This window comes from Rissa tridactyla, chromosome Z (genome assembly GCF_028500815.1).
Source record: "Rissa tridactyla isolate bRisTri1 chromosome Z, bRisTri1.patW.cur.20221130, whole genome shotgun sequence".
In the NCBI taxonomy this organism is placed as follows: Eukaryota; Metazoa; Chordata; class Aves; order Charadriiformes; family Laridae; genus Rissa; species Rissa tridactyla.
The window spans coordinates 30,450,009-30,474,857 of NC_071497.1; the positions used below are offsets into that span (position 1 = coordinate 30,450,009).

Below are 24,849 nucleotides of genomic sequence, written 5' to 3' on the forward strand. Positions count from 1 at the left end.
AATTATATACTTCAGCATATGACCATGGCTGGCCAGGTATTGCTAGAACCTGCACCCATGAACAAGATGACCTCCAGAGGTCACTTCTAACCTCAACCATTATGTGATAGCTACACATTTCACTAGAGTGCTCAAAAAAGCGCATAGCTCGGCCTGTTGTGTTCTGGGAAGGAGACAGTGGCTCGCAAATGATATTTTGAGTTATCAGTTACCAGATCAGCTCCAAGACATGCACACTACGAACACAAGAAAGTTTTGTTCTGTATGTCTTGTCTCTCCACACTATGCAATATTTCTTAGGAAAATATTTTGAAGCACACGTAAAATGTAATAACTGAAAGGTTATTGCTGGTTATCAGTGCTAGTGGGTACCCGATAAAGTACCAGTGAGAACAGATATTACAGAGTGTGGGCACAAAAGAATTCCACTACACAAAGCTCCAAGTTCAGTCCTTTAATGCAAGATTAAGAAAGCACCACTGTGGTCTCAGCTGTAAATAAAGCAGGCATAGTATTTTTCATGCTTGTGCTCATTAGAAAACAATGCTTCTACTCAAGTCACATACTGAATGGAAAAAACCACACTAGCACTATTTTAGAACAGCAATACATGTACGATAAGATCTTCATAAACAGTAAAAAACACTAACACACTGTGGATTTGGAGGGGGTGTAACAAAAGGGGAAAGAAAAGAGAAGGTTTTAGCATTTCAGATCAGAAATGCTCTTATTAGCACAATTTTTTAATCAAAATGTGGTCTTTTATCTAATCAGTCCAAAGAACACTCAGAGTTATGGTGTTCACTTGCACTGTTAAAGAAAAAGTAAGATACACTTGCATGCTGACAATTCTATCTTACACTGATAGGAATTTAGCCAAGAAACAGTTAAATTCTGTTCCTACACAGGAATTTCTATTGCTGTATCACACTAGTGCACTGAAAAGCACAGATAATCTACTACTTCATCTCCAGTACTGGATCATAACAGTAAGTTATTTGTGCCAATTGTGAATAGCCTCCACATTTACTAGAAGTGGATTAATAATGAGAAAAGACTTGTTAGCTAGAAGAGATCTGAGATTTTTCACACACAGTTTGAAATACACCGATTCATGGAAAAGATTCTCATTGGTAAAAATGGCTATTTAGTTTTACTGAGAGTTCTTAATAGTGGTGTATGTCATGCAGCACATTTATTTGTGGTAAACTTATCTATCTTAAAGACAACATACTTAGGCCATGTTGAATCGTATGAGGTATTTATTTCAAGTACCACAACACAGAAGCCCCAAGTAAAGGGCATGATAACCAGCAAGTTTGTATCTAAGATTCCACAGCCCTCCTTCAGGCAGACTGCTTTCTTTGCAGCCTGCCTGATTTGGCATGTCCCAAGTAGTAAATAACTTCTTTAGCTAATCCTCCCTATTGCCATTGCTCTTGTGAAGAGAGAAGAGGCCAAAGAAGCATTCGAGACTAGACTCTTTTTCAATCTCTCAAGTTTGACCATTTATGGGTTTGGTACATGCCATATAGTATGGGCTTCTCCCCATGCAAATTCCATAGAAAGGGTTCACAACAGTAGCTTTTACTTGTCTTAGTAAATTACAGCACTGAAGCTGGTTTAAGTAGCTAGTGTTCAAAATGTTAAAGAAAATCAAGAGCCTAGTCTTTTTAAGCTCCAAATTCTGCAAGAAAATATAAAAATGACATTCCACTACACTTAAGAGAACAGCTCCTTACATTTAAAACTGCTTTGTACGTACACATTCTGATATTGAGCATGGTGCTCTCGTCATTTAAAACACTTACTGAGAACAGAAAATAAGGGAAGCTGCCTGAGAATCATCTTTCACCAACTGAGATACTGACAGAACAATTCTGTACAGCAATACATCTCTGTTCTCACCAGCTACAGTCGAAGCCACAACAACAGGATCACGCTTTTACCTGACAGGAGCTTTGTTGTTAAAGGCGTTGCAGCAATCATCACGGACAGTGGAATCCTCCTTCACAAAAGCTAGAGACTTGCACACACCTTCTGCGCTCCTTCAATGCGGCTTCCAGTGTCGTTGCCAAGCTGTTCACTACGTCTCACCATAACCATTTCTTGTTTCAACTCACAAAGGTTAACTTTATAGGCATTGCCATTTTTAAGAAATTCCTTTTTGCAGAAGGAAGCAACCAGTAAAATGTATAGATCCAGCTGTAGCATGCCAGCTGCCTCAACAGTGGAAGAATCGTACTCACAGAGATTATACTCCTAAACAGCCCAACTCCATCGCTGCACACAGTTAAGATTACAGCTACTCAAGTACAAAACTTGGCAGTACAGAAGGGTTTCAGAGTTAACAGTGCTCAAAACATACATGGAGGAAAAGCTTCTGAACACTTGCTTTTGCTTTTCTAATTCAAATGTACTTTAGCCAAAGTGTGGATAAAATAAAAATGACAGATTAAAGGAAGTTATCAAACAGCAGCAGAATTACTAAACGTTTTACCCCAGAAGATGCTAATATTTCCCATGATTTTTAAAGACTACATATCTTTTCTTGGATGAGCAAGCTTTCCACTTTCCCTTCTGCAATGAACTTTCAGACTCTTCCACCTCACCTGTGACATTTCTAATGATCTGAATAAAAGGTTTAAAAAGTGGTAGACGTATTGTATGCATAGAATAGTCCTGCTGACATAGGTGTTTGGCTCTGATGAGACAGTGACAACTTTTGAAAACAGTTTGCACTGGTACAAATATATTTAAGTGTGATACTGTACTACCACAGAATAAGCCAGCTATTAAATGTTGACTGTAGGACACTAAACTGTACCAAACATATCTGTTGTTTAAACACTGCTTTTGCAGCATGCTAATGTTCACAGTCATGATATTCACAGTTTGTACCTAAGGGTCTTTGATAAGCTGTTTTTGTTTTAATACTTTTATCTAACCAGTGGTGAGAGAAACCAAAAGCAGTGAGTTTCCTTTCCCAAATGTTTACAACTCTATGGAATAGTTTTAAGCATATTGGGATACAAGAGAGTCCTTTGATTAACACTTTATCAAGAGAAGTCTCAAATTTGGTTGTCTGACTGAGAACTCAAAGTATTTCAGTACCTAAATATGCGAGGAAAAATAAGTTCTTACCAGTCTTGGACTTCATCTGGTGATGCTGACTATTGTTTGTAACCATTTTTTCAACCAACCACTGTTCAAAATGGCTGAGAGACTGTTGTTAACTTTGCTCTGTAGACTAACAAAAAAAAAAAAATCACAGCAAGTTTTTATACCAAGTTTGAAAAACACCTCTGCCGGCTCTCACAGTTTCCAAGTTTTTTGGGGTTTTTTTTGCAAATGAAATAAACAGCTCTAAAAAGGTATTTTAAAATAAATAAGGTATTTTAAAATATTTTACTCTACATAACACACTCTTAAGGGACAGTCAGTACTGGCAGGAACAGTCTATTTTGTAAGCTAGTAACACCAGCAATACTGTTGTTGACAAACAGCTATTTTCTTCCCTATACTGATCTTTATCAGAAGTGCTAACTATAAAGCTTTGTTAGATATCCTCATTGCTTTAATTTATGCCAAAATGAATTTACCTAAGCCTCCTTCCCATTAAAACCCCAGAATTATCCAGTAAATATCAATATCCACCAGAAAATATCAATCTCCGAGTGAAATAGTTACTTATTAAGAAAGGCAATTTGCTATTTAGACCTATCAAACAACGCAGAACAATTTTGTTAGACCTAGGAACTGGAAATTAACACAACTGAAACTCAATGTCTATGAAAGCAAAGTAACAAGGAAAAAAAATACATGCTGTCTACATCTCTCACTAGCCTTAAAAGAATTCTCTTTCTGGCCTAGCCTAAATACTTGCATAAAGTTATCACTGCATTACACAGTAACACTTGAAAGAGAAAAGATTATAAAACCAGAAAAATTATTCTGTAATGAGCACATCAAGAAAAAAAAATAAATCTGTCATACACCTGGACTTTAAATATTGCTTGCAGTTCTGCTTCTTCCTCACCAGTCCTCAGCTGGGATAAGGATTATGACAGGGTCATCATGAGTTAGTATGGAAACTTGAGAACTAGTGTGTCAAATTCTCAATTAATGCTCTGTAACAGCCCTCACTCTGATGAAAAAGCAGTGAAATTGCGAATTGTAAAACTAAAGCAGGTCACCACTTTCTACATATTAATTACATCACTAATCTACATGTCACCAAGAGATGTAATAGTCTAAATCTTTGGTACTTCCAACAGGGTGGTAATCCAAGTGAACACAGTTACATTTCACTTAAAGATGGCTACTCAGAGTATCTTCCACAGACACCTGGAACAATTTACAAATTTCTGATAATTGGTTATTTAAAAACAAATTTGCCAAACTAGCAAAACAGATTCAGGTGTTCAGATTTTTCAGGAGTTAGATGGGAAGCTTCAGTGATTAGTATTGCTACCAGTGGAAAAACCCAGTCAGGTAGCACACGCAAAAGAAGACACGGTAGTACACAAGTTCAAGACGTCTCAGTCTGCCTAAACACCTTCTTAGCATTCTTTTTATAAAACAAACTCAAAACCCACATGCTTTCAGGGAACACTGCTAGTTATTGTGCAATGGCGAGCTGTTGACAGCAGTTCAGAAAATTCAGCAGTCCTGTTAGGTGCTTTACTGCTTGGTTTTAAACCAGGAATGAATTATAGCAAATTTGCTAATAGAATTTATAATTCCCACTCCTTGTTTGAAGTACACATAAAATGCTGCTACTTTCCAGTATCTTTACAGTCATAAGCTAAAAAAGCCTACTAACCCATTAAATGGCACCCAGCAGTTACCTAGAGCAACCTGAGATAAGTTACCCAGATAAAACATGATCCGTTCTTAAAACTCGGGATTCCCTTGGAATCAAGCATGAACAGCTTCAACCATCGGTTACTTGCCTCATTGAAAGGAAATCCTTTTCAAGTTTGCAGCCAAGAGACCAAAACTTAAGTGCTTTTGACTATATTACCTTCTCTACAATTACAAATTTAAAATACAGCAGCAAATGCTTTTGGCATCCACTTCCAGAGATTTTAAAAGAGATTGCACTAAAACACAGAGCATTAATGTTATCTTAAACTGAAATTAAAGTCTGTTGTACTTTGATTAGAGTGGAACAATTTTAAAAAGAAGAAATTTATAGTTACAATTAACATGTCAACTGAAGAGTTAGCCAGCTACATGTCTCTGCCATCACCTTGTATTTCAGTGTCTTGCAACTCAATACTGCTTTTAACAGAGAAACATTATGCAATATTGTGTGTGTGTATATTCTGATTTTAAAAGACATTTTTACTTTAATTCTTCTAAGGTGATGGAAAATCATGCATCCTTCCTCCTAACTCTTACAAGTGGTATTAGCTATTAACTAGGCTAGCAAGACTATTAATCAAGAAGCTTACTCAGGCAATTGATTTAAGTTTAGGAGTAAATAATTGTTCTTGCAAGGTAACATACTTGCAAAGGACAGATAGGAACTTTGTTTATAAAGCTCACCACCACTTAATGTCTTACATGCATACGAATTTTTGACCTATCTCTAAGCTTACTAACTACATGAAGGCTATAGACTTCTCTCTTTAAGGAGGTGATTATGATCTTCCCCTCCTAATACAGAATGGATACAAACTGCAATCTGATAAGACTTTCGCTTGAAGGAAAAGGTTTGAAATCAATTTGGAAATGAAACAACAGCAAAACTGCCCATACTTAACAAGTACTTGAAGTGGTGAAAATAAACACAATCTGGTCCTTGACTGATCTTGATGAACTTGTCACAGCAGTATTCCACAGCCACTAACCTGTGATGTCACTTAAGTAATCCAGGCCTTAGAACATTGCATAATATTCCAAGGGTGATCTCATCCCTTCCTCTACCTGCTTTCTCAACTGCATCAGCAGGAATTTTGACTTTTCATCCCTTTATAAGCAAAAAAAAAAGTTTCAATGCTTTCCTAAGCATCGCATCAAAATCAAGGTAGATTATTAATCAGTGCCTCTGGAAACAGCAAGTGCCAACACCATTTGATCTAGTTGTCATAATATCGCATAGGAAATTCATATTCAAATCTCTATATTCCTAACAGAGAAGCACTAGCCTTATTTACATAAGAAAAGTTCCAGAGGAAAGCACTGAAGTCTAGATAGCCAGGCAAAGGCTGGCATTTGAAAGCCTGCAACCTGAATGGTGTGACCAAATGGAATCCTTTCAAGTAGTTTTGTTGACACCTGCAGGTATGCAAGAGCAGTATCCTATCTGAAATATAAATAGTTGGGGTTTTTTCTCCATACCGAAAACATGACTTAAAGAACAAGAGCATTTTGCAAAACCAGCAATATAAAGAAAACTCTCTACATCTTCATTCGTACATCCCTCCTTAAGCACAGGACACTATGAATACTCCAGGCAAGATGATCAAGAGAATTAGAGACAAATGAGAAAAGACCTCTGTTCAGCAGCTATACAGTGAGGCTACCCTATGGCAGACCCACAATGCTTATGCTCTGCACTCCCAGAAACATTGTAGGTAAAGGCAGGCCTTCCTGTCAAGGAACACTCAAGGTGGTCTGCTACCATAAAAAAAGATACAAACTTCCCTTGCTAGTCCCTCCACTTCTTCTAGTTAACAGGAAATTGCACCATTAACATCTACTCACAAAAAAGTAGGCATGACTTGCTGCAGAAATGTAGGGGCAACCAACCCATCCAGCTTAAGAAAAAGAAATACATGTAGTCTACTTCACTCCTCAAGAATACATGTCAGTTCTGGTTTTCATCGATCAGTCCTCTCCCGCCCTCTCCAGAACCAAACTACTAGTTTCCCTACTGCACCAATGTATTTGATCCTTTCCAGAAGAACCATTGTACTGTGAATGATTATCAAAGCAATTATTCATTACTGTGCATTCACCATCATATTCATTTTGATATTCACTGGCATGAAAAGAGAAATCACACTTCTCAGGAAAACAGATCCAGCTTCTCAACACGGGTAGTTTCCACTTGATTATCTGAAAAACATAACCCCAATACATCTCTAATGGTTGGAGCCGTTTTAAGCATTTCATACAATTTTCTTGTTATCCAGAATGAAGCAGATGCAGCATTTGATTGCTTAAGAGCTGAGTTAAATCCTATTGGCAAGCCTCTTGCATATTCAAGTATAGTCTGAAAAATACAGCGTTCAAAGAAAAAGTACAAAAGAATGCATTTCAGTCTTGCTCAAGAACTTGTTTTAAACACAGCAAATTCCCAAGTTGTCTATACTCCCCAGAGAAACTGATAATGTGAAGCATTCTTGCTCTTAGCACCTTTCAGTTTTCATCTACTTTTGCAAAACAGAAAGATGCACTTTCCATTTAAGAGATGGGTGATGGGGAAGCAAGAAACCTTAATAAATTTGCCCACTTTAATTAGGGAATTTAATTAATTCTAAGTGTAGTAAGTTCATGAAAAATTACATTTAACCTATTGTCTTACAATAGGCTAAACAGCCCATTCAAGCAGGCTGTTCATTAGCCTTCTTCAGGGTTTGATACTGAGACCAGTGCCGTTTAACATCTTTATCAGCAACGTGAACAGCTGTCAGCACCCTCAACAAGCTTGCCAACAACACCAAGCTGCATGGTGCCATCAACACACTGGAGGGAAGGGATGCCATCAGGAAGGACCTTGACAAGCCTGAGAGGTGGGCCTGTGCGAACCTTATGGAATTCAACGAGTGCAAGGTCCTGCACATGAATTGGGGCAATCCCAAGCAAAAGTACAGGCTGGTCAGAGAATGGATTGAGAACAGCCCTGAGGAGGAGGACATGAGGGTGGTGACTGATGAGAAACTCAACATAACCCAGCAAGGTGCACTCACAGCCCAGAAAGTCAACAGCATCCTGGGCTGCATCAAAAGAAGCGTGGTCAGCATGTCAAAGGAGGCGATTCTGCCCCTCTGCTCCACTCTGGTAAGCCCTCACCTGGAGTACTGTGACCAGCTCTGAAACCCCCAACATAAGAAGGACATAGACCTGTTGTAGTGAGTCCAGAGAAGGCCATGGAGATGATGAGGGGGCTGGAACACGTCTCCTGTGAAGACAGGCTGAGAGAGTTGGGGTTGTTCAGCCCGGAGAAGGAAACCTTACATCAGCCTTCCAGTGCTTAAAGAGGGCCTGCAGGAAAGGTGGAGAGGGACTGTTTATCAGGGAGTGTAGTGATAGGATGAGGGGTAATGGTTTTAAACTGAAAGAGGGGAGATTTAGATTATGGATTAGGAAGAAATTCTTTACTGTGAGGGCGGTGAAACAGTGGAATAGGTTGGCCAGAGAAGCTGTGGATGCCTGGAAGTATTCAAGGCCAGGTTGGATGGGGCTTTGAGCAACCTGGTCTAGTGGGTCACGTCCCTGTCCAGGGCAGGGGTTGGAAACAGGTGATCTTTAAGGTCCCTTCCAACCCAAACCATTCTATGGTTCTATGAAATAATCTTGAAAATCAATTAAGCAGTGCCCGAATTTTTAATGTCACGGCTGGAAGAGCTGGATACAGCTACAGGCACAGCCCCTGAGCCAGCACCAAGGTCTATTCATGCAACACAGCACTTACTTGTACTGGCACAGCACTATGTTCACAACAAAGATGCCAAGCTGCTTACAGCTCAAGGGCAGTGTTAGGCAGAATAGTCTTAGGAGTCTCTCTACCGTCTCTACCCTCAGAGTAAGCTGAAACATTAACCTAGCATCACAGTTTCTTTACAGCTGAAACAGATGTTGCCGTTTTCTTTGAATTAAAAAAAGAGAAACCTGAATCATCTGAAATAAAAGCAGTTTATTTGAAGAAGGAAAGTTAACTAGCAAGATGAAGACGCAAGAGATAAGCTTCCTTGTTAAAATGGAATTTTAGGAATTCTTACTTTTTTAAATAATTGCAAGTTTATCAGGCACAAACAATGCATGTTCATTAGTTTGTATGCATAAGAAGAAATTTCAGTAACTTTATCAGGCCTAATCAGCATGCCGAAATGTAGAAATAAACCAAAGATGTTCCATGCACTCAAGCTGCAATAACTGGATAGCTTCGAAAATACTGAAAGGCAAACAAGTGTAAGTTAACTATTTATAAAAGTTCTCAGCAGTGAACAAGTGACCACATTGCGATTGCTGTTACCTATATCAAAAAGGGGGGTAAAATGGGTTTGTGGTTGCTCATGTACAAATATTATATGCGGCTTTAGGAAAAAATCCAAAGGCTGCAACAGAAGACGTAATATGCTGGTTTGAATTACTCCAAGATATTGATCTTGCCAACCTCCTCATCTGGAAGAATGTTCTTAAAGAATGAAAATCATCTGAGGTTTAATCAAATGCAATATACCAAAAGGCAAAAAAGTTAAACTCAAGATTAATTCTGCAGCACCCTCCTCTTTAACTAGTTCTGAAATAGTTTTTGCTGAAAGAAAATCTACCTAGCTAGAGATAAGTTATTGCTCTTCTTTCAGTTACCAGTATTGAACTAATCACTGATACTGACAATCTGTCAATTAAGCTCAGTTTATTAAAAAACAAACGAACAAAAAACCCACCAAACAACAACACCCAAGCTCCTCCTAACAGGCACTCCCTCCTTCCTTCCTTCCATAGTTGTACTATTCTGGCAAATTACAATGCCTTTTCTTCTGAAAATATTTTATTGATACCACCATGCTGTCAAAAGATTGCGGAGACCACTGGTGTACTGGATCAGGGAACTAATCACACCCACTGCAAAATTTTGCAGTTGCAGGGGGTGTTTGCTTTCTGTAAACCAGATCAGCTCCCAGATCCAACTCAAAAATACAAACATCACCACAGCAGAGATCACAAAAGTTTATCCCTTTCAGCAGCAGCCCACACTTGTGCCGTCAAACTATATAACCTATTAACAGTGCTCAGTTACTTCCAGCTTCTCTAGAGCAAAACAAAAACAAAGTAGTAAGAACAATATTAGCAGTTTGCTGAAGACAGTTCAGAGTTTCAGTATTCCATAGGTGTTTTGGACTAAAAACATCACAGAGATAAGGGAGATTCAAGCATTAAGCAACGTAAAATTACAAAATACACATGGTCCTTACAAAATACAAACACTGAAGGACTAACATGATTTACTGCTGCAAATGGAGCAGTATATTAATTTTTTTTTCCCTTGATGAAGATGGTGGTAATTACATAGGATATCAGGATAAGCAAAGTGAGGATTCTCCACACAGATTGAAAAAGCATATAACCATCACTTTGCATGATGCTAGCAAAGCCTCATCTGAGTAAAGATGCATTGAGCTCACTGTTCTTCAACAGGGATGAACCAGAACAGTTACAAATCACAGGCTTCTAGGGTCTCCAAAAGCACAGACACCAACACTAGAGAGCTTCTCTTATTTTAGTTCAATGAAGTTCAGAAAGAAAATTCAAGTTCTGCTTACAAATATAAAGGAGGGCGAGATGGAAAATAAGCTGTCCAAATAAATCACACTGACTCAAGAACTAAGAAACTTATTGACTGTGAGCAAGATTCAGCAAGGTAGTACAATAAAAACTATCTGCAAGAGGGTCTCAGTCTCCCAGCAGAGGGACAGGGGAGGAAGCAGTGTTTGGAGATATACCTTACATAACACGGCCATCTAACTTGATCCCTAGAATCATCTAGAATCATCTTTTAGCCTTTTATGCATCTTTAGCTGAGCTCTGTTTTCCTTACAGGCTAGGCAGACACAAACCAAGAACTGAAAATAAAAAAATACAAACAAACGTTAGAGGTGCAGCAGTCTCTCTCTTCAAGAGAGAATACATTCTCTGTTAAAAAGCAGTGCCATAAGCACAGTGAAAATGCTCTGTAAGATAAACATTTTAAGCCATCACGTAAGAGGAAAAACTGCAATGTTCAAGAAAATAAAAACCAAAGCTAGAAAGATAGTTTAAAAAAAATAAAAATCAGTCATCCAACTAGAGCAAAAACAAACAAAACCCCCTCAATTCTGCATGAAGACTATCAGTAATTTCTTTCTTACTCCTATCTCCATATGTAGGGGACAGCTGTGTGGTTTTCTGTGCAGGACGAAGCAAAGCACACTTGTGTTTTTAAACAGGTTTTTTGTTTTGCTTTTTTAGTTTGGGCTGGCAGGGGGGGTGGTGTAAAGATCTTCCTTTGAGATCACTATCTTCTATCCTGCCAAGGGAACCAACTATTACTCTTAGTGAGTATCTAACAAACAGAACAAAGCTACCAGCAGAGGGCTTGGTTCACATAACATCTACTTACCACAGCTGTAAATGACTGCACAAAAGACATATCAAACCAGAATCCCTCACATACTGTGAAGTTTACTCTTCAAAAAAAAAAAAAGCTCTCCAACTAAGGCAATACTATACAGAAGAATTACAAACTAATGCACAGTGGTGGATTACTAAATCACAGTCCAATTCTGAGTAATTTAAAAGTATTTACCTTCCAGAATCATAAGGTCTATGACATTACAGCATGGTAATTTTTACATTGAGGAAGCCATAAAGGCAGATGGAATGTCTTCTACAGGCTATACCTTTACTTACAGATGTAGCTGACCTAGGCAAAACAAATATTCCTAAACCGTAAGATAGAAAAAAAAAAATAAGAAAAGCTAGGACACTTTTAATCTTCCTACTGCCTGAAGGCAGATCTCCTCAAGAGGGCAGGGGACACTGCTGCAACTGCAACAAAACCCTACATTTCATGGTATGCTGTCTCCCTCCCACCGCCCTGTTAATAACCATCTTCTCACCTCTGCATCTCTGGAGACTAATGCTCCTGCAAAGCATCGCCATATCTGTGAGATTAGCAACTGTAACAGCATCCCCAAATTCCATCCCTCTAAAGCAGAGTAAGATTAATGCACATCAATTGGGTAAGCAACAGTTTGATCACCTTTGCTATCTGCAGCCAGTGATACATGGAGACAAGACCCCTCACTTGAAATTTAACATGGTAGATCAAAATCAGTAGTCTACAATTCATCTACTTCAGGGTAGTGCAGCATGATCCAGCTGTGTTTCCACAACCGGTCTCAGGAACAACCCCTTTACTACTAGGAAAGCCACTGTCGGAACAACCACGTGAAACCTGAGCTGGTTAGACACCTATCCTACTGAGAAAGCAAGAAAAACCCTTGTCAAAAGGTACCCCTTCTGTATGTGTAGTGCATCCTCCTCAAACAGTGCATCTTCCTCCAACAGTGCTTTTATGTGAGAACAGAATCAGTACCAGAGTTAGACATACGAAGCTTGTAAACAAAACTAAGGAAAAAAAAAATCTGTTCTATAATTGGCACTAGCATAAACATTACACTGTCTCACAACATTTATTTACCTCTTAGAAGGAAAAAAAAGAATAGCACAAACTTCAACTGCAAGATGAAAATGCCACCATCAAAGCAATGAACCACATTGCCGGTGAACAAATTTTGGTATCAGTCGTAACACAAAGTAACTGCCAACCTTGATGCACTGGGTCAAGAAGCAGGGGCTTTACGTAGTGCAAATTTTATGTAATGGTACTAGGACGTTTACACCAGCTGCCCTACTAAGTCTGACATCCATGCTGTACAAGTTAAGTTAGTACAAAAAACACAGCTAAAAAGCAAGCATAATCTTTCAAGTTCTTCAAAGTTACTGAAATATCTTCTTTAATGCATAGTATTGTTCAACGCTAGAGACCCTTACTGTTAGTCAGCAGGAACTGAAGTGACTTTGGGAATGGAAACAATACGCCCCCTGAAACACAGTGAAAAAAGCACAATAGCTTTGTGAACATCTCTCATATAAAAGTACAGCGCCACCAGGATTTAAAAAGTTATCAGCACTCTGTGGCCAGAAATCAAGTACATAATCATAGATGTGGTATATTTTACACTCCAGAGACTGTGAAAAATGTAGCTATCCAATACTATTAGTATGCATGACACATCCTTATTAAAAGCTTTTGTGTTCTTAACTTCATCTTGCAAACTGCTTCCCTAAGTCTGAAGCAAAAATAATTGCTTCCCATCTTCATACAAGCCTAAATGCTTGCTAACACATTAATTGCTTTGGAAATGAAACATCCTGCGACAAAACAGCAGAGTTACTATCAACTTAACTTCCGAAGTTTATATCATGGCAGGTTTTAAAATTAATACTGAGGTATACTATCAAATGTAACTGAAATAGCATATTCCACCCCCCATCTTTTTTTTGGGAGTAGAGGGGTGGGGAGGTAGGGGCAGAGCAAACAGAACACCACTTTAAAAAGAAAAAATCTTCATGTAGATACCTATCCATGCTGCAGAGCAAATTTCTGACATTTGAGAAACGAATAATCTGAGTTAATTAATGCTCACAATGAAACTGTTCTGATAATGATCCTGTAATTAGGTCGTCTACAGCTCCTCAATGCCACAACCTACCACAGAAAATTGCTTGCCATGCTTTGTAATGAAATACGAAGAAACTACACTTGGAGAAACTATAGTTCCAGAATAAGGTAGATTCCGCACTGAAACGTCTTAATGGTGTCACTAAGAGCTTTCTTGACTGCTGCAATTAACACAAACCTATCTGCCAAGCTTAGAAATTCAAGTAATGTTCTGTTGACAGAACAGAATATCTTACAATCTAAGAACCTGGTCATCCCATCACGGACCAGGAGTCAGAATCAGGAGGGATGGGCGTAATAAAAAAAACAAACAAAAAAAAAAACCACCAACCTCCCCCAGTGTTTTCACATATGTTACGTGGTTTATTTTTAGCATACCTAACTCCATGCACAAGACAGTAATTGCCAACTTTCATTCCATACTAACTTAGAATCAGACTGCAGAACACAATTTAACTCCATCAGGAGAGGACCTGAAAGGCAAGAGTAATTTGCTGTTATGGTTAGTAATTGTTTTTATATCTAACCTCAGACACTGCAAGGAAGTACCTCTGTAACAGACCAAACAATTATTTCTACCGGAACAGATGAAAAGTCAGTTTCAAAAACACCACACCCCCCAAAAAAACCCCACAGATCAGTGCAGACGCACTAAGCTGCCTAGTAATGGTGTGAAACAGGACAGTCTCAAAAGAACATACATTTTCTCAGGGAACTCCGCCTACAAGGATGAAAAAAGTTCTAGAAACAGGATATTTTTCACTTCATTAGGATATGGCACAAGTGTTCCATTATTTCCGTAAACCCAACAGAAAAAAAACCCACTAGAACATGGACTTAGAGCACAGCCAAACACCAAGAGGCAATTTTCAGACTGCAAGAAAACAGCATTGCAAGTTTGATCTGGCTTTAGTTCAGTCATGATCGTTCAATCATTATCTAAAAAAAAAAAAAAAAAATACATCAAATTAATACCAGGTTCAGCTAAAGCTTGCCTTTTAATAAAGGCAGCCTACGATGCAAATAAGCTTTCACTGTAACCCGTCTCCAGTAACATACCGACTAGTCCAAAATAGAAGAAGCTTGACACACACACACAGCTTCGAAATTTCTGAAGCCTCGATCACGACGCCCTCACACGCCGGGCTACCCAGCACGACAGAAAGGGCTCCGTAAGGAGGAGAAGGAGCCTGGGCTGTGCCTGTGCAGCCCTCAGCATCACGCCAGGCGGCGGTTTGCTCCGGCGCTGCCTGCGCAGGGACGGGCACGCGTTTTCAGCGGCTTAGGCGACAAGCCTCTTGCCACTACGGAGAGCGACCACATCCTTCTTATTTTTTTTTTTTTTAACCACCTCTTCCAAACGCTTTCATTCCCCTTCCCAGGCTAACACCTCTGTCAGACCCCGAATTCCCTGTCTGCTGAAGGGGACAGGGACCGGCGGTGGAAAACCGCTGCGCCCGTATCAAATCCTCCCTCGGTTGCGGAAAACCCATTTGCTCCGCGGACCTACAGCTGTAACGACCTCTCAGCACGGGGACCTTCTCCCAAAAATACAGGGGTGGGGGGGGCAAAAACCCCCATTGCGTCATGAAAATTAAAAAAAAAGGGGGGGGGGGGGAGAAAGACGCAAGCGACCCGGTGCATTCGCGCTGTTTGCGCCTCCCCGAGGCTCAGCCAGTTTCTGGCTTTTTTCCTCCCACCACAGCCGGCGGACACCGGGGACACACGCCGGGGCCGCGGCCGCTACCGCGGCCCGCCCGGCGCCAGGGGGCGGCCGGGGAAGGTGGGGGGGTGGGTGGGGGGTGGATGGTGCGCAGCGGCCGCTCACCTTGTCCAGCTCATCGTGCAGCTCGGCCAGGCTGGGCCGGATGAGCTTCTCGCCCAGGTCGGCGGCCGTGTGGCGGTAATGGTCGATGCGGGGCACGGCGTCCATGGTGTTGTGGCCGAAGGTGCGCAGGTAATAGGTGTTGGTGTGGGTGTCATAGTAGTAGTGGTGGTGCCCGCCGGAGTGCAGGCTGCCCTCGCTCAGCACCGTGTCGCCGCCGTTCTGGAAGCTGACATTGCCGCCCTCCGAGCTGCCGCCCCCTGGCTCGCCGGGGCTCTCGTCGCCTGCCGACGGGTCCACGAAGTTCACCCTAAACCTGCCCTTCGCTTCCTCGCTGCCCTTCCCCGCCGCGCCGCCGTCCCCGCTCGCCTTGCGGGGCTCCTCGGCCGGCCGGCCGGCGCCCTCCGCCACCAGGTCCACCTGGAAGCGGCTCTGGCTGGGCGTGGGACCCAGCGGTCTGCCCAGCGTACCGCCGCCCGCCACATCCTTGCCTTCCTCCTCCTCCTCCGGCCGCCGCTCTGAGCCCGCGGCCGCTGGGGCGTCGGGGCCGGGCGGAAGCAGCTCCCCCCGCTGCTGCTGCGGCTGCTGCTGCCTGCCCTCCATGCCTGCCCGATCCAGCACTGCGCGCGGCGCCGGCTGCTCTGAGCGCCCCTCGCGGCTGCGCCTCCGCCGCTTTAAGCCGCCAACCAGCGCCCGGGGCTGCGGCTCGCGGCAGACGACGCCAGTCGCCCCGCGCGCGCCCTGCCCCGCCCCGCTGCAGCGCTAGGTGGTGGTGATGCCGCTCCCCGCCCCGCCGCGCGCCCCCTCAGCGGCAGCCGGCCCCGCCGCCGCCCTCCCGCCCCGCACCGGCCGCTCTCACGCTTCTCCGCCTCCCTCGCTACGCCCAGGCGCCGCCCGCCGCTCTAACAGCGCCGCCCGGGGAGGAGCGGCCGCACGGGGCGAGGCCGCCCGCGGCTGCAAGCGGGAGGGAGCGGCGCCGCGGCCGGTGTGGGGCGGCGGAGCCGCCAAGGAAACAGCCCTCCCCACCACCATCCGGTGTCTTCCGACTGCCCGCGCCCGCCCTCCGACCGGTCCACCTGATCCCCGCCCGGCGGAGGCAGGAACTCGGGCGCTAACCGGCCAGCGCCACCTCGCTTCCCAGCTCGGGCGGAGGCGAGATGCGGGGGGCCGCCAGCGCCGCCTGCTTCCCCAGGCTCCGCCCGCTCTTGGTTGCTGTTGCGGCGACGGGAGCGGCTCCCCGGCGGCGCTGGTGGGGAGGGCGGCGGCTTCTACTGGCTCAAAGTATGGCGGCTGCGGCATCCGCCTCGCGGCGACCCGGGGAAGGGGGGGGGTGGTGCGCCGCGGCGCCCCGGCCCTCGCCTGACTGCCAGAGCCTTTCAGCCCGCCGGCCGCCGCCACATCTCGCGAGAGGAGCGGCGGGGGATGCGCGGGCCGCCTGTCGTCCCCCTCGCCCCAATCGCGGCGGGAGCCCAGCGGCCCCCGGGTGGTCGGCAGGAGGAGCGGCGTGCTGCACTCTTCCTCGCCCCCCGGCGCTGCGTGGGCGGGGGGCGGTCCGCGGGATGGAGGCCAGGTGGCCCTGGATGGAGATCTGGGTCCGCCGGCCCTTCGTCGGCTCACAGCCCTGCAAAACCCCCGGCCCCGCTTTGAGCCGCCTCGTGTTGATGTTTGCCGCATGCCAGCTGGTTGCTCTCTGTAACGTTGTCCGGATGTAAAGGGTCCGGATGTGCTGCTTGGATGAGTAAACACGCAGTGGAGATGTGCACCTGCGGGTTAGCGAGGACCGGTAAATGCCCGGCATCTTCAGGAATGTTTGCCCGCGGATACCTTGAAGGAGAGCAGAAGTTGGGCGGTCGTTTGAGCCCTACGTTAATCTTCCAGCCTCCAGATCTCTTCTGAGTGTGCTGTAAAAGTAATTTTCTACTGTCACAGTAGATCTAATGTCAGTGATACGTCTTTTTCTGTGTCCCGTGTTGCAGCTCTTCACCCTTATTCTCATAAATTGCATTATTTCCCCCAAAGGATACATAGAATCATTGAATCATCTAGGTTGGAAGGGACCTTTAAGATCATCAAGTCCAACCGTTAACCTAGCATGGCCAAGTCCATCACTAAACCATGTTATGTGCTACATCTACCTGTCATTTAAACGCCTCCGGGGATGGTGACTCAACCACTTTCCAGGGCAGCCTGTTCCAGTGTTTGGCAACCCTTTCAGTGAAGAAGTTTTTCCTAATATCCATCCTAAACCTTTGATGCAATTTGAGGCCATTTCCATTTGCTCTATTGCCTGTTACTTGGGAGGAAAGACGAACCCCTACCTCGCTACAACCTCCTTTCAGGGTGTTGTAGAGAGCGATAAGATGTCCCCTCAGCCTTTTCTGCAGGCTGAACAACCCCAGTTCTCTCAGCTGCTCCTCATAAGTCTTGTGCTCTAGACCCTTCACCAGCTTCATTGCTCTTCTTTGGACACGCTCCAGCAGTGCTTTAATTTAAAAAATGCAGTCATTCTTGCCTCCCCTCTCAGTGGAGCATAGGTGTCTGGATAATCCATTAAAGCATGGGAGGTTAGTTCTGAGGCTGTGAAAAAGAAACCTCAGACATCAGTAAAATCCTTCTGCTTCCGTAGTAAGAAATTAGAAAGGGATCCACCAACAATTTTCCATGATGTATTTTCATTGTCTTTATACTTGAAGGTAGTAGTTCACAGAATAGCAGGAGAGTTGGGCAACAGTTGCCAAAACAGTTTTATCTTACTGAGTTGCTAAAAAGCATCAAGAAAACATTCACTTAAGTAAGTCCTTTCAAGCAATGGCATCTCTTTATTTCAAAAACATTTTTGGTTGGTACTTCTTTGTTCCAAATCTTTTTTCCTAATGATGTACAATTTTGTGTATTTTTCCCCTCTGTCTAGCAAACTCTCAGCGCCAACATCCATTCTTTCACTCACCACATCTCTATTATTTAAATTAACAACAAACTTGGTGACATAATCCAACAGAAGAGGACTGGAATTATAAAACAAAGCTTGCTTTTTCTTAACAGTTAACTTAAGGAAGAAGTACTTCAATTTTAATGGATGTGTACATGCGTAAAAAAGCTGAGGACACTTTAGTAGATTGAAAAGGTGGGTACAGGGATCCTGTTCAAACACTGTTCTAGAACAAAAATCATATACTTCAAAGTTGTTTGAGAAATTCCTTGATGGACTCCAAAACTCCCAAGAGTAACAAATCAAAAAAGATATGATTCAGCAAATTTTTAGAGTGTAAAGAGTAAAAATCTGTGAGTGAACTGGAAAATAAAATATTAAACCACGGCAAAATTTTTACTTTTGTCAGGGAGTAAGGACTTGAAAAACAGTGGATTATAAAGAGAACAACTCAGAATAAAGGACTGTGGTTCAGAATTGAAAGCAAACAGCACTAGAATGGCAAATGATGCCCAAAGAAAATCCACCACCATACATTTTTCGTAAGCAAACATAAACACTGCATGATCAACACCTGCACAGAATGTCATACAGTAAGGTGTTTGGAGGCAATTTAGATTTGAAAATGGTTATTTCTGTGCATTTCCTGCATAGATAAGTAATAACAGGAAAGAGGAGAGAAGCAGCTTGTGAAATCCCATACTCATGATACAGTTGGTGATGATGGGATTGTACTATTTTAAATCAAAACAGCATTTTAAATCAAACAGCATTCGATATGTACAGCTTGATAGGTATTGGCTACACCTGTGGAGCCCACACTGCCTCATGTCAGTTCTTCTTTTGTCTTTGTTTATGTTACTTCAATGCAATGCTCAAACATTTAACGTGTGGTGCAGTTCTGCATTCCCAGACTCAGTGATTGGATTGGCCTTGCTCATACCGAGGTGGCAGATGGAGTATCCTTGCACTTCAGACTTCAAGAAGAGGTTCCTTCTTAGAAAAAGGAAGAGGGAACTGGATGGGAAGAATATACTAATAGGAAGAAAATGGGGCATAGAGAAGCCCTAAGAGAGAAGAGTCTATCATCCTAGTGGAAAGACAGTAGGGGCACATGATTCCACACAAGGCGAAACCTTACGGAAGTGAAAGAAAAAGACAAGGTTTAGCATTCATAGCAAGTAAACTTTGTGATGTGCGTCCATCTAATGTAATGTGAGATAATGCTAAATACTGGCTTTGAAGAAAGCAAAGAATTGAGGCTGCTACCACAGTCCCCATGAAAGACAAGGAAATAGAGGACCCAAGAATAAGAAGAAGATGGATGAGAAAAGTGTACACCTCTCAGAACCAAAAGCACCAGGGAGATTAAGAAATACTACTGTATGGAAAACTGACAAGAATAAGAGGAAAATGAACCAAGTCTTCATAAAGGTCCTGGGACTTCACATGGCCTTCATGTGAGAAGGGTAAGAGAATCTGTAACAGTCAAGGAGACAAAAGGCACACAAACTCCCATTAACTGCCAAGTAAAATGCCATTGGTACTGAAAATTACATGTTGAAGAACAAAAAAAACCCAAAAAGAATATTCACTTTAAGCTCTTAATTAGTTAACTGGTTTCTGACTTACCACTACTTAAAACATTAACACAGTAGAATCTGGGTGTCATTAGTGAGCAAATCAAAAACATAACGTATTAAATAAAAGTGAGTAATAAATTACTCTAGCTAAAATTGTTTACCACAGAACGATAACAATTTTTTTTTTTCTTTACAAAGTGTGGAAGGAGGAGTTGTGGAGTGTTTCAATGTCCTGTCAAAGATGCAAAAGCACTACTGAAAATTCTAAATTTGGTTTTCTAAATTTAAATTTTGAAGTTTCAAAACTTCAATACATTTGATTAATATTTATTTACACTTTACACACTAATATTTATGTATACTTACTGGAGAAAATATCAGGTGCAGTTGGCTCGATGGCTGACTTATTAGCGGTATCTTTCGTCACCAGACATATCCTTTTGGCACGGCAGGGCATCAGAAGGGTCTGTGAGAATGGCTGCCAGCACTGGTAAAATGAGTTTAACATGTATGAAACTCCACCTAAGAAGATCAGAACAGAACAGCTGTCCTGGGTCAAACGAAGCGTTCAGTTAGTCCAGTACCCAGCCTGTAGCAGTGGCCACCAAGGAAAGACCACGTAAGAACAGGGCAAGCACAGGTCATACCAGTACTTTCCCAGCCTCCAACACTTTGCCGTTAGGACCTGGCTAAGCAAGCGAGAGGGGCTTTCTCTTCCATGGACTTGTTTGGTTTCCTCCTGGCGTTACGCAGTTTCCCCCGTGTCCTGTGGCAGGGACTTCCCCATGGTGTGAAGAACTGCTTCCTTTTTCTACTTTGAATTTGCCGTTTGACAGCTTCACTGGATACTCTGTAGTGCTCATTTGATATTCAATACAAAACACTGGAAAATGCAGCCACTTTGTGGTGTTATGACTATCATGGACATTTAGACCTTGACTACATCTCTGTCCTGTTTGCCTTTTTTCCAAGCAGAATTCTAGTTAAGTCCTTGCTCCTGCGGACACTGTTCCGCATGTCCTTGCTCCTCTCTGGTTCTAACAGATCCTTTTTGAGATGTGCACACAGCGTTCAGCTTGTGAGTGTACTGTGGATCTCCTTTTAGTATGTGAACACACCACTTAGAACTATTTCCTGTGTTTAAACCAGCTATTTATCAAAACACGGACCTTCCCTCTTATTTCATTGATCCTTAGTTTGCTTAAAAGCCTTTGGCAAAAGATCTTGTCAAAATTATTTCAGAAAACCGTGTAAATAGTTTCAGCTAAATCTTAACTACTTGCTTGTGATTGCCTTCAGAAAACCCTGGTATATTTCCAGTGTACAAGAGCTGTGCTAACACTCCAAAAATCGTATTTGCCCATGTGTCCCCTGATTCTCTGCTTTGTTACAGTATCTCGTGATTTGTCTGATGACAGGCATCAGACTTATAAGCCTGTAGGTCCACAGATCTCCCTTCAAATCATTAAAAATAGTTATCTCATTTTCAAAGTTCATGTCCTCAGGCCCAAAGCTGGTTTTAAGATGCTGTGCATCAGAGTTAATAATTGAGCAGTTTCATCTTTGCATTCCTCCAGAGCTTAGGGCTGAGTGCCATTTGGACCTGTTGCCTTGTTACTGTTTGGGCAGATCTCTCCTATTCATGCCTTGCAAAGAAGAGCTCCAGCAGGGGAACATCTCCTGCTTCTTCCACAGTGCAGGCAGATGACAAGAACTCATTTTGCCTGCCTGATAGGGCCTTATCTTCTCTGAGTGCTCTTTTTATATCTTCATTATCCATTGGGCTTAGACTGTTGATAGGCTTGCTGTTCCAGATACATGTCAGGGATGATTTCTTACTCATTTTTTATTTTTTTCTGCATATTCTGTTCAGGCAGTAATGCTTAATTATCTGTTTTGTTTTGTATTTAATATATTTAGAAACAACTTCAGCTTTTCAAAGGATTACTTCTTTCTTCTAGTAACTTGCCTTATTCCTGCTGTTTAGTGGTACCAGCTTCGTCTCAACTTTTCTCAAGTCACTGTTGATTGGGGGTATAAATTTTCTCTGTCTCTCCAAAATGATATTTTTTAGCAGTCAGCACCTGTAAGAACCTAACTCTTTTTGGTCTCCTCTCCAGCTTTGTCATTGACCAGCTTACTCATTTTGTAATTTTTTGTTGTTCAGCATAAATCTGGTAGATTTGGGAGGTTTACATACCTTTTATTTCTGCAGGGCAAGCTATTGTCACTGTTGCAAAGCAGTTCTTCAGTGCTAAAATTTTGGAACAGGTGCTGTGTGTGCACTGCTTGAACCATAATGAGGGTTTTTTCCCCTCTTGTTTACCACTTACCTCGTTACTCCTTGATATGGTCATTGTTAGCATCTAGAAGTGTTGTTTCTGCATCGTGATCCCATGTCACATTTTCCCAGTCAGCACTGGGAATTGGCCTGATTCTTCTTTCCTTCTTTTCCTCACTTTGTTTGTTCTTTTTTATTCTTTCCTTCCTTCCTTCTTTTTTCCTTCCTGTTTGATAACAAATAGAGGCACAGTTAATATTTGTATTCTACTACTGTGCTGTTCATTGTGTTCTTTATAATTACTACAGGTGTTCATCCAAATCAGTGTTTAAGTAATACTGTCTTTCTTTTCTCAGAAATCTGGATGAACCCCTAACAAATACTGTATTGTCATGTGGTGTCGTACCTGTATTTGTATTATACTAATCCTAGCTTACAAGAAAAAAAGGTAATTGCAGCAACACTTCTGAAAGGTTGCCAGATAAATCCTATGATTAAGTCACTCAGAAATTAAACCCGTTTGCTGGCAGCCGGATGTGCTGGTGGAACAATCTGTTTCAGGGGCCTTTCTTGTTCTGACCATGCTTTTGATGTGTCTGTGTGTGTCTTCAAAATTCCACTGCCCTAACACAACACTGCCTTGTTTTTATTGACTGGGTGGTAACAAGAGTACCTTCATAGTGAGTCTAGTTATTTCTAGTATTTGAGTATTTCTAACATTATCAGGTTGAAGACTGACACGCAAGATAGGTTTTGGATAGCTTCTTCAAAGGACTTTGGTTTTTAATACTATGTTAGCAATATACTTACTCTAGGAGTGAGGCGGAGGCTATATTTCATCTCCATCCAGAAATGGAAATTTTTGCAAGATGCTGTGCTTTTTTGGTAGCTGGAGGAAGGAGACTGAGCACCTGCTGCCTGCCCTGAGTTTGTGAGTTTCCATGTCTACTTTTAGGGTGCTGGTTTATCTTTAAAGTTCTGGTTGTGTAAGTATGGAAGAGACTGCCTTTTATCCTGTGCCTGTATCAGTCCAGTCAAGACCAGCAAAGCCCCACGGGCTCTAGAAACCATTGCCAAGGTCTACATGTGACCAAGTGAGATTAAATGTGAAGACCTTATAATTATAGACTTCAATTATCACATATCATTCAGAGCACTTAACATCTGACTCATTCTTTTTTTGCCCAGTATTTGAAAATCGAGTCTGTATGTACATGTGTTAGGCAGAAGGGGAGATGGATATTGTTACCTTAAACTGCTGTGGTTATAGGCAGTTCGTCAAGAATATCTTGAGAATATAGATGAACATATTGCAACAATTCTGGAAACATAAACAAAAAAACAAATGGGCTTTTTTGCAGTCCAATGTATCTTCAAACCGAAATTATACTCTTCCTGAATTTTTTTGTTATGTTTCTAGTTTTAGTCATTTCTACGTGTCTCAGTCTCTAAGGAATTTTATAGTAGATGAAGCTGTAGGGTAGCACTGAGGCGCTGTTGAAATGTTAAAGTGGACAGACCAACACAAAGAAGGGTTTGGGTTGGAAGGGGCCTTAAAGATCACCTAGTTCCAACCCCCCTGCCATGGGCAAGGACACCTCCCACTACACCAGGTTACTCAAAGCCCCATCCAACCCAGCCAGCTTCCAGGGATGGGGCATCCACAATTTCTCTGGGCAACCTGTGCCAGTGTCTCACCACCCTCACAGTAAAGAATTTCATCACTGCTCAGTAACTGTTCAGTCTGTATCACAGAGTACTAATTTTAATTCCAACCTTGCATGCAGATTGCAGCCAAGTAGCTCAGGACACAGCTCACACAGTCTCTCTCACCAGAGATCCTCCTGTTTAATTTCTCCATGAGCTGGGAACCTGTTCTGCTACTTCCTTCCAGAACACCTCTACAGGAGCTAAGTCCATTTTGCATGATTTTGTTCCTTCTGTTCATCTCTTTGCTCTTTAGAACTGTGTGCAAGAAGTTGTCTCAAACATTAAACTTCTGGAGATTGTTCTCTGGATATAGAGATGAGATAGACAGAATACAGGGATAAGGACCTGGTTTACTCTTCAGGGGTGTATCTAAGTGATTTCTGTTTCTCATTTTTCCTTTTCAAAGTGACGTGGCTTTTTTGTTGTGTAATCATGTTTCTTGAAGGTAAAATAACTTCCATACCTTTGTATCCCATTCATTAGCTTCTGATTTGGAGTAGACATTCACTATGTAAAGAAGCCTAAGGAAGTGGATTGGCCAGCAGCCCACCAGTGCCCACAGAGAAGATGTCTATATTTCCAGAAGCTCAAGCCAGCTGACCACATTCTACTCATACAATTAATTTTTAGTTCTTTTCATTTAATTCTCCTTGTATTATGACAGGTTTTTTTTTTTCATGTTCTATAAACCCTCATTATCAAAACTGACTGGAAGTTACCAATCATTTTTGCTGCAGTCATGCTTTTGTTTTTTTCACCTTGCCTACTTCATTCAGTGTTTGGAGAACTCTTAGGTTTTGTTCTGCCTTATTATAATATATTATTTTAGAATATTTTTTTCTGAGCTTTTCTTATGGGAAACCATCTAATAATTTCAAGAAATATCCCGGCACTGTTTGTAGTTACTGTTGAGCGACTGGTTGGTGAAGTGACAGAAGTTAAAAAAAAGTGTAGGAAACAAAATACGTGAGCAAATATATCCTGCCAGATCCAAGGGCCTGGGAGAGGGAAGGCTGCTCAGCTCCATGTCCCCAGTTCCAACCAGCAGCGAGGCTGGAG

At 42.2% G+C, this 24,849-nt stretch overlaps 1 protein-coding gene and 1 long non-coding RNA gene across 8 annotated transcripts in view; both read right to left on the minus strand.

Moving 5' to 3' along the window:
• SLC12A2 (solute carrier family 12 member 2) overlaps positions 1-16,023 on the minus strand; it is a 65,363-nt gene extending 49,340 nt beyond the window's left edge. For 3 of the 6 annotated variants that reach the window (XR_008463662.1, XR_008463661.1, XR_008463660.1), the window contains exon 1: positions 15,291-16,023. Coding sequence is in view for 2 of the 6 variants with exons in the window: in XM_054184591.1 (XP_054040566.1) it covers positions 15,291-15,890 (600 nt within the window). In the remaining 4 variants the exon portion in view is untranslated. The remainder of the gene's footprint in view (positions 1-15,290) is intronic. The other 3 variants (XR_008463663.1, XM_054184591.1, XM_054184590.1) reach the window with 3 other exon arrangements.
• Positions 16,024-18,086: 2,063 nt separating this feature from the next.
• Positions 18,087-23,008, minus strand: LOC128902977 (uncharacterized). Of its 2 annotated transcripts, none has more exons than XR_008463926.1 (4): positions 22,891-23,008; positions 22,133-22,306; positions 20,166-20,286; positions 18,087-19,695 (listed from the first exon to the last, which is right to left on the minus strand). It is a non-coding gene; the product is annotated as an uncharacterized LOC128902977 (long non-coding RNA). The 2 variants fall into 2 exon arrangements; XR_008463925.1 differs by having other exon boundaries at positions 20,166-20,321.
• Positions 23,009-24,849: the final 1,841 nt, after the last annotated feature.